This window comes from Sardina pilchardus, chromosome 22, assembly GCF_963854185.1.
Source record: "Sardina pilchardus chromosome 22, fSarPil1.1, whole genome shotgun sequence".
Taxonomy (NCBI): Eukaryota; Metazoa; Chordata; class Actinopteri; order Clupeiformes; family Clupeidae; genus Sardina; species Sardina pilchardus.
Genome location: NC_085015.1, coordinates 15,547,245 through 15,557,244, shown reverse-complemented (window position 1 = coordinate 15,557,244; position 10,000 = coordinate 15,547,245). Strand labels below are relative to the sequence as shown.

At 43.9% G+C, this 10,000-nt stretch overlaps 1 protein-coding gene across 1 annotated transcript in view; it reads right to left on the bottom strand.

Moving 5' to 3' along the window:
• Positions 1-4,348: 4,348 nt before the first annotated feature.
• si:ch211-216b21.2 (heparan sulfate glucosamine 3-O-sulfotransferase 3A1) overlaps positions 4,349-10,000 on the bottom strand; it is an 81,168-nt gene continuing 75,516 nt past the window's right edge. Inside the window, exon 2 of the mRNA XM_062526991.1 lies at positions 4,349-6,407. Coding sequence (XP_062382975.1) covers positions 5,786-6,407 — 622 coding nt within the window. The 3' untranslated portion in view covers positions 4,349-5,785. The remainder of the gene's footprint in view (positions 6,408-10,000) is intronic.

The following is a 10,000-nucleotide window of genomic DNA, read 5'->3' as shown; positions in this document are numbered from 1 at the left end:
CACAAATGCGCGCACACACACACACACACACACACACACACACACACACAAACACACACACACAAATGCGCGCACACACACACACACACACACACACACACACACACACACACACACACACACGTGCACATTTCCACCAAAACATTCACATCCTTCTCAATATGTGACAGACTCATGAGGATCTTAAATAAAGTTCAAAGGCCAAAACATATGTGCAAAAGGTTACATATACATATTCATCAGTTATCAGTCTAACTCTGAACATATCTACCGGTCCCAACATCCAGACTACAGCCTGTAGACAGCAGTACTATCCACTGCATCCTCTCTAGGGCTCCATGACTAGTCTGAAGCCGAAGTTCTATCTTCTCTCCTCTCTTCTCTCCTGTCCTCTATCCTTTCGTCCCCTCCTTTCTCCTTTCCTCTCCTCCTCTGTTCTCTCCCCCTCTTTCTGAGGTCTGCGTGACCGTTTCTTCTCTTCTCCTCTTTTCTCTTCTTCTATTCTCTCCTTTCCTCTTCTCTGCTTTCCTCTTCTCCTCTGTTCTCTTCTCTCCTCCTCACTTCTTTCCTCTCCTCCTCTCTTCACTTCTCTCCCCCTCTCTTCTCCTCTCCTCTCTTCGCTCCCCCTCTCTTCTCTCCTCCTCTCCTCTCTTCTCTCCCTCTCTCTGTGAGGTCTGCGTGACCGGTCAGAGACTCCGAGTGTGTGCAGTCTGCTGACTCATCTCCTCAGGGCACGGAGGAAGAGGAGGGTGAGGAGGAAGAGTGGGGGTAATTGGGCACAGGTGACCACACACACACACACACACACACACACACACACACACACACACACACACACAGGTGCCCTCCACTGACCGGCTGTTGCACTGGCACACACGACAGACAACAGATGGTCACAGAGGAGAACAAGAGGCTCTGTGTGTGTGTGTGTGTGTGTGTGTGTGTGTATGTGTGTGTGTGTGTGTGTGTGTGTGTGTGTGTGTACAGTATGTGAGTGTATACGTCCGCTTGAGTGTGTGTGCGTATGTTATTTAGCTTTTATGTGTTTTATGCGTCGAGTCTTTCTCTAGCATGCAAGTGTGCGTGGGTTTTCATGGAATTGTGTTTGTGTGTGTGTGTGTGAGAGAGAGCGAGAGAGAGACAGAGAGAGAGAGAGAGTGAGTGACTATGTGAGTGTGTGTATGTGAGTGTTCGTATGAGCATCGGGAGTTTATTTATCTATGTGAATGACATAAGAGAGTGAAGATGTCTGTGCTTTGTAATTGTGTTTTCAGCCGTGTGTATTTGTGTGCATGTGTGTGTGTGTGTGTGTGTGTGTGTGTGTGTGTGTGTGTGTGTGTATGAGCAAGAGAGAGCATTTGTTTATGTGTACAGATGACTCACTGCGTACACACAAACAAAACCCAGAGTTTATGCACCTGTGCCTCCATGGCTATTCAAGGTAAAGATCTTTTTTGATTTCCTTGTTCCATATGGGTTTTAATGACACAGCATTGAATACGCCCTGATCAGCTCCAAGCCTATACAAACATCAGATCAGACGTTGCCTCTTTCAGACGTTTCGTCTACTTATTTTTTGTCCTTCTCGTTTCCGTGGAGATGAAAAGGTTTGTTTGTTGTTTGACTGGGATGGTCTTTAGAGGGAGTTCAGTGATCCAGGGAGAGGAACAAATAAAGTGAAATAATAAAAAAAAAAGATTCAGAGATACAAAGATAAAGTACATAAAAAGAGAGAAAAACTGGCTCCTCTGATCTAAAGGAGCCTTGGAGAGAGACAGGCTCATTTTTTTTTATTCCAGGTATATTCCGCTCCAAGAACTCTCTTCCAAAAGGGTAAACACATCAACGCTTTGAAAACGAGCTTGGGGCTTTGATGTTGAGAGAAGCCAGCACATCTGTGGAGATTTACCCCTGTCAGGTTATTCAGGTTGTTTTGGTGTGTGTGTGTGTGTGTGTGTGTGTGTGTGTGTGTGTGTGTGTGTGTGTTTTAAAATGTTATTTACACAATACACATGTAGCATGAATTATAAAATGTGTAACACTGAAAAATAAAAAGCAATTAGGCCTGTAGACATACCTCATAGCAATATGAAAATGTTTCACTTTTCACTTTAATTTAACCTTCATTTTTAATATATTGCAATTCAACATATTCCCATAGATTAGCTTTAACAGTCCTAACGGTTAGCATTTCCAGAATCTTTGAATATTGAAAGGGCTTAATCTGAAAAGGGATTGAAATAATAATTTGAAAAGCACTCCTGCGAAAAATAAACCCTTTTCAGTGTGTAGTTTGATTTGAAAAGTCAAAATGGATAATATTGCAGGCTTTTGCAAAGAGCAATGATTTCATGCCTTCAATAGCCCACCTGAAAAGGTGCATCCCTGAGATTCAACCTTGCCACTTTTTCAATGGAGAGTTTGGCTCCGCAGACTAAATGGGTCTGACAGTATTAAATGATACCTGTTTTTCATTAGACATTAACAAAATAGCTATAGACACACACACACACACACACACACACACACACACACACACACACACACACACACACACACACACACACACACACACACACACACACACTTCCAGTCATTCACATCTACATGCATAACACTCTCACTTACACAGAAACAGCAAAACACACGGACTGCCTTCACTCAAACACCCTCCACCCATATGACACACACACACACACACACACACTCTCTCCAATTCTCCCTCCTGTGGTTTCTAATTTAGCCCAAGACTTCTAAACTCTTCCATCATTCACAGTGTACTTGGATGTTTCTATGAGGACTGTGTATATGTGTGTGTGCGCGTGACTGGAAAGAGAATAAAGAGAAATAGAAGCAGAGTGTTTGGGAGGGGGTGGACTTTTAGAAGGATTTTTTTTTAGTTTTATCAGACATTTAAACAATTGATAAGCCATCCCTCCAGAAAGTCACTGGCCTTTTTGTGGACTAGATAGAGAGATAGATAGACAGATGGATAGATAGATAGATAGATACAGAGAGGAATAGAGAGAAAGAGAAGTGAGAGCAAAGGCAGACAGAAGATAGCGAAAGAGTAAAGAGAATAACAGATGGATGAAGACAGGTTGGCACACACATACACACACACACACACACACACACACACACACACACACACACACACACACACACACATACACACACACACACACACGTACACACACACACACACACACACGCACACACACACACACACACACACACACACCAGCCAGCTCTCCAAACCCTCACCAGGCCAGCTTCAGTAGGCCTGTTGGGGACGGAACCCATCCAAAACAACAACAACAATAACAACAATAAACAACCTGCAACAACAGAACAGCACATCAACAAACAAACAGCACCCCTGGCTTCCAGATTAGCAGCCTTCTTCCCAGGCCCTCCCAGCAGCAGCCCAGTAACATTGCTCAAATGTATCATCGCCTTTCATTTGGATTCCTTCCCAGAGTTTACTGTAAATGCAGCTGTCTGGGACACTCTGGAACACTAAATACTGTACCAGAGACGGTTGAGAAAACTTTTAAAGGATCTCTGACTGTACTTTTACAGTAACAAAAGAGACATTTTTGGAGCACAAGTCTTTTTTTTCTGACAGTGTAGCGATGAGTGCAATAGCGGACAGAATACAGAGCATGGGGATTAATCCTCCTCAGATGAAACACACACACACACACACACACACACACACACACACACACACGCACAGAGAGAAAGAGAGAAAAAGAGAGAGAAAGAGAAAGAGAGAGATCTTTAATCTTCGTTCACAGATTGAACAATCTGAACTACTTTATTTGACTCTAACAGAGTTGAAGGGAGCAAAAGGACTGGAAACAAATAAACACAATACACCAGAGGTGATATAATTGCAATATTTTTTTTTAATTAAAAGTGTGCTTTATAAAATTCAACAAGGCTTTAAATTAAATATGTAAACCTCTCACAGAATGATGTGATTCAGAACAAACAATTCAGGAACAGAATTTGCATTTGTTTGTTGTCTTTTTGTCACCCAAATCAAAGTGACTGAACAAAACAAAACAAACAAACAAACTGAAACATATACAGAAATGTAAAGAAGAACTGATTGTGTTTTTCTGTTGAGGCACAGTTGACATCAGAGAGAATTCAACCAAACAATCCACACAGTTGTGTGCAACCAAAATATCCCCTGCGAGTATGTGTGTGTGTGTGTGTGTGTGTGTGTGTGTGTGTGTGTGTGCGTGTATTTGTGTGTATGTGTGTGTGTGTGTGCAAATCTGCCCATTTATCTGAATCTTATCTCTGTGTGTGTGTGTGTGTGTGTGTGTGTGTGTGTGTGTGTGTGTGTGTGTGTGTGTGTGTGTGTGTGTGTGTGTGTGTGTGTGTATGTGTGTGTATGTGTGTGCGTGTGAGTGTGTGTAGAGTAGTGTGTTCACGTGCGATGGAATATCAGCATGTTAGTTTATCTGCATTTTATCTGTGTGTAAATGTGTGTGTGTGTGTGTGTGTGTCTGTGTGCGTGTGTGTGTTTTGGGAAAGGGCTTAATCTCCAGGGTAAGGTAAAACAATGACATCACCGGCGTCCATGTAAACAGGGCCGCAGAAGTAATTGAGTTCTTGCGGTCCGTGTCTCCGCTCGAGTCCTTTTTCCTCCGCTGCTATCGAAACAGACAAATCTGCCCTCCCTAATTCAATTAAACTGGCTAATTGGGAGCTAGGGGGGGAAGCGGAGCCAGCGCAATAACAAAGCCTCCAAGAGCCGCGCTGCACCGGCCGCAGTCTCTGAGTGTGGGAAAAGTGTGAGGTAAAAAAGAGAATAATTAAAGTCATCTTTTTTTGGAAATATGAGGGAAGGTTCGGTACGTGATATGTTTCAACAAAAGGCACCATGAACATAAAAAAATACAACAACAGCCTGGGGAGTTTTGTGAGAGTCTGGGAGCATAATACAAACAGGTGAAGATTATTCAAAATAACTATGCTGCATACATATATCATCATCATCATTATCATCATCATCATCTTCTTCTTCATCGTTATCATCGCCTTCTATTTAAATAAATTACTTTCAAAAAATACACTTTTTATTCTTTTTTTATATATACCTTTTTCTTAACAAAAGAACAATGCAAAGCTTTATACGCAGCAAAGTGCGTAGAGGAGGAGGAGGCCAGAACCAGTTGTCTGAGCTGAGGTTCTGTCAGAGTTCTTTTCTGTTCTCTGACGTTCCCTCGCTCGGAACCCAATATGGGACTCTGACGGTCGCTGATGTGCAAGCGTAGTTTGTTAGGAGCAAGGAAATGGAAAACGCTTCATCCTGATGGTGCTTACACACACACACACACACACACTCTCTCTCTCTCTCTCTCTCTCTCTCTCTCCCGCTCTCACACACACACACACACACACACACACACATACCTTTTACAACCTGGGGTCTATTTCCTTGAAAAAGAGGCTTGTCCATGCTTGAAAGGAGTGGTGGAGGGAAGTGTTTTGATCTCTTATCATCACTGGAACTGCAACAGTGCGTGCATTGCATATTGCATACTGTATACTTCCCTGCATTCACAAGACCCCAGGTCCCCCCACCTCTTTGCATCCCCATCATTGGTAGGCATAGTGCTTATTTTTCTGATTGTGATAAAGACAACAGTGCAACAGTCTCTCTCTTTTTTTCCGTTCTATTCAGTTTCCTTGTTTTCACCAAAGAAATACCGCAGAGACACAACGCGACACGACGCGTCACGACGCGACACGAGGCACATAGTCAATCGTCCCACCCGAATATGCGCCCGGTCATCTGGTAGAACTTCATGTTGAACGGCCGGTAGAACTCCCGCAGCCTCTGCACCACCTCGGGGTGGATGTTGGGGTGGGTGCGGCCTTTGGTTTTGCCCAGGCAGTGGGGCTTGCTGCTGCCCTCGGCCTTCTTGAGGCAGGGGAAGCCCTTGGTCTGGTTGAAGTAGAAGTGTTTGTCCGTGATGATGCGCTTGAGGCCCAGGAAGTCCTGCACGCGGCCCAGCTCGCCGGCCGGGTCGCTGATGAGCCGCTCGCCGCTCACAAACAGGATCTGGCCCATGGGGAAGTACTGCAGCCAGTTGTCCAGGTGCTTGGCGTAGATGCCGATCTGCACGGCGCTCCAGGAGGTGTCGATCAGCCCCGTAGTCCTGTTTTTGAAGGTGAGGCTCTCGAAGGAGGGAATGTCGGGCTTCTTGGACAGCGTCTGCGTGTAGTCGGAGATGGCCCGCGTCACCGGGTCGCGCACCACCACGATCAGCTTGGTGTCGCGGGACATGGCGCTGATCCGGGCCGGAGCCTCGCGGGTCACAAAGTAGCTGGGCGTTTTCTCCATGGTGATCTGGCCCTCCAGCGTCTTGGGCATCAGCTCCCTGTGGGAGGAACACAGAGAGGGTAAGATGGCGTGCTCCTGTGTGTGTGTGTGTGTGTGTGTGTGTGTGTGTGTGTGTGTGTGTGTTGTATGTAGGTAAGATGGAGGAGGCCTGTGTGTATGTTTGTGCTCATGGGCAAGTGTGTGTGTGTACAGTACAGTATGTGTGTGTGTGTGTGTGTGTGTGTGTGTGTGTGTGTGTGTGTGTGTGTGTGTGTGTGTGCACATGATGGAGGACATCATCTATAATTCATCTCCCATCATGGCTCCCTACAGCAGCACACTAAACCTCACTCTCAGCTATTAACCCAGCTGCTACTGGGAGTGCTACGCTAAGAGCCCCATGTACTAACATCACAAATAGAAAACACTAAGTTGCACGTGCATGCTTACAGTACATACGATATTGCTGCACGTTTGGTTGGTGAATGTTTTTCTGGGTGATCAACTAATATAAACCCTGTAAATTATGAGTGGTAACATAACGGAGACAGGAGTATTTAAATGAGAGTAGGCCTACTGTGTGTTTTATTGGCCACTCTGTTATGAGGGTGGACTGACTGTAGGCCCAAAATGGCATTTAATCCAGTGGAAAGCTATTAGTTAGTAGAAGAGACAAACAAAGCCATTTGGTCCAATACAGAAGAGGAATATGAATATTACCACTGAATAGTAAATGCTCTTAATGTTTAGTTGTTTAGTTTTGTTCATTCCTGCACAGATGCTCAGGGTTTAAAGGAGGAACAAGTAGCACACATATGAATATAGTGTAATTCTACCTATTACGTCAGGAGCAAATCTAAATTGTTTACTTTAAATCTAACTTAAAATTGTAAAAAACATTTTATTACTTCTAACTATTGTATTGTTGTTATTTGTTTGTTGCTGTGGACAAAAGTGTCTGCCAAATCCCATAACCATAACCATAACCAGGAAACTATCAACCGTATAAAAAGTTTGGGTTCATTCAGTGCAACCTGAGTGCTTGTGTACCTACAGTATATAGTTTTCCTGTCCATCATGTATAACATAGTATTAAGGCTCTGTGAGACCCAAACAGATGGAGCTATGATACACGGTAATCACCCAAATGCATGAAAATGAAGGGCTTGAGATTGAAGATGGCACAGTAGGTAATGACAGGTACTGTAACTGCACTCCTTTTTGAAACGGCCATCAAATCATCTTATCCAACAGGCCTAAAGTTTATCCAACATGCTTAAAATGGCATTGCTGGAGAGACGATATGTTTGAATTACTGTATATTCCCTTCAGTGACTCAAGAAATGTTGACACAAATGGAAAAAAAGCTGTTTTTCTATATGTTCTCTCCTCATCGGCGATGAACACTAATTAGCACCTTTTCTTCATTTTAGATACAGATGCCATCACAATCTCTTGAAATTGCTTTCAGCCATGGAAAATCACAACGTGCGTGCCGTGCTCAATTAACTATTTGCATGTTCACCTCCAAGTATTTTTGTTGATTCGGGTATAAACACCCCAAAATGCCTATTTATTGAGACAGACATATTGAGCTACATGGACCAGGTGTGTTTTCTTGCTCACTTGAAAGAGGAAGTCCTTAGTGTGCACCATTAATACATCAGCTTGCATGTTTGTTTGCAGGTTATACAGTATCAGGTTTAGACATGCTTTTACACAAGCAGATATTTCGCACATCATGAATACAACAAACACACAGTGTAAAGGAATAAATACACAGTGGAGTCAAAACTATTTATAACTGTTTGAAAATGTTGAATAATTCCTTCTTTTGTTGTCACTTCGATGTCACTTGCACGATCATTCTCTGGTTATCGTGTAAGGCAGTACTTCATACAGTATAGTAGTAGACTCTTAAAACAAATGTGTTGTCCCTATCTAGACACAGAGACGTGGACAAGTCGATTTTGACTAAGCGTCAGCCAACTGGATAAATGCAAATGTTTAAATGTAAATTAGTGCTCTAGTCTTTGTGTGCTATTTTGAACGCAATTCTGGCTACAGCACTACTAACCTACATTTTCCATATTGACCGACCACTCCGACTGGCGGAGAAAGGAATGGTTATACCTCTAATGCAGTGGCCATTCCCCTTAAGCCTATCTGACTGCTCCCTAAAGGCCCTTCTCAAGAGCCCTTAAAGCCGCGCAGATCTTAGAAACCCCGAGGAACCTCAACCATATAGATAAATCTATATGACCTGGAATTGAGTGCCCTTAATGCAGTGATCACTACTTGGGTCCTCTGAAGCCTACTCGTTAACCCCGTGAAGGCCCTTCAGGATGTCTTCTTCTACCGAGAGCCTGTGTGGATACTGGAGAGACAACACTGACCATTTACACTCTAAACATGACACAGGCCTGGATGTTTCTCTTTTATGGGATGTTTATGTTTAGGCTATCCAGAGATGGATTAAGGATGAAATTCTATGAAATATGCTCTATACAAAGTCAAAGTGATTATTTATATAAATATATTGCAGTTTAAAGCCAAAAGAAATGTGTTTTCAGGATGGGGGGTTCAGGTATAAGTGAAAGTTCCTACACATCTGCCTCCATTGCTGTGTGTTTAACAGATATCATGTCTTGCACTTTTGCACTTTGCCTTGGATATCTTTAAAAAAAAAAAAAAAATCTTTCAAAACGTTTTCGGCCCGCTGTGCGCAAGTCCTTACTGGCTGCTGTTTAACCGATAAAAACATCTCAAAGAAAATGGTTCTGGTGTAATTCTGCCTGGACTCTGGTACTCGCTCTGGGTTTTCTCACCAGGTTCACACAGGCCGGGGGCCATGACAGCAGGCGTCTTATTGACCGCCGTCCGTCCGAATAATGCGGAGGCCGTCGGAGTTCCCTTAATGCGGCCGGCACTCCTCTAAACCCGGCACATCCACTCCCTTCGGCCTCCTCATCCAGCGCAAATCCTCTATATGAGGGCGAAGAGACGCCTGAGCTCTCGTTTTCCCCCTCCTCTTCCCAGGATTGTAAAGAAAGAAAGAACCAAAAAAAAAAAAAAAGAATAAGAAATGTAAAAAAAAGTCCTCTGCTCGACCACAGCTCTCCGAGCTCCCTGTTCAACCATCGCCGTGGAAACCACGCTGGGCCTGAGCTGTGGCGTGAGCTCTCTGAGTGACATGCCGGGCTCCGGCGTGATATAAAGTTGCGCTGGTGGAACGGCGTGTCTTACGACCAGAACTATTTGTAGACTTCTCCGCTGACAGTTGTGCTACCGTCACTGTTATGGTAGTGTCGGCTTACCGCCGGAGCAGATATTAAAACGACATCGAAGTTTTAGCCGCACAGTCGGACCGAATGGTTTTCAATGTGTGTCAAGAGACACTGCGGGGTGTTGCATTAAGAAATGCTCTTAAATACACAATGGTGGGCGGATGGATGGAGACTCAAGAATAACAGTCATTTTCTCTAAAAGTGTCAAGGATAAACAAGAAAACAGACTGAAGTGTGATGGGAAAATGGCCGTACAGTTGACTCAAATGTCAACGCCAGGGTTCAAGACTGACAGGCCACAAGATTCAGCCATAATATTTAGCTTGAGGTTTTCTTTGGCCAGAGTCTATCATTTGTGCAGCGC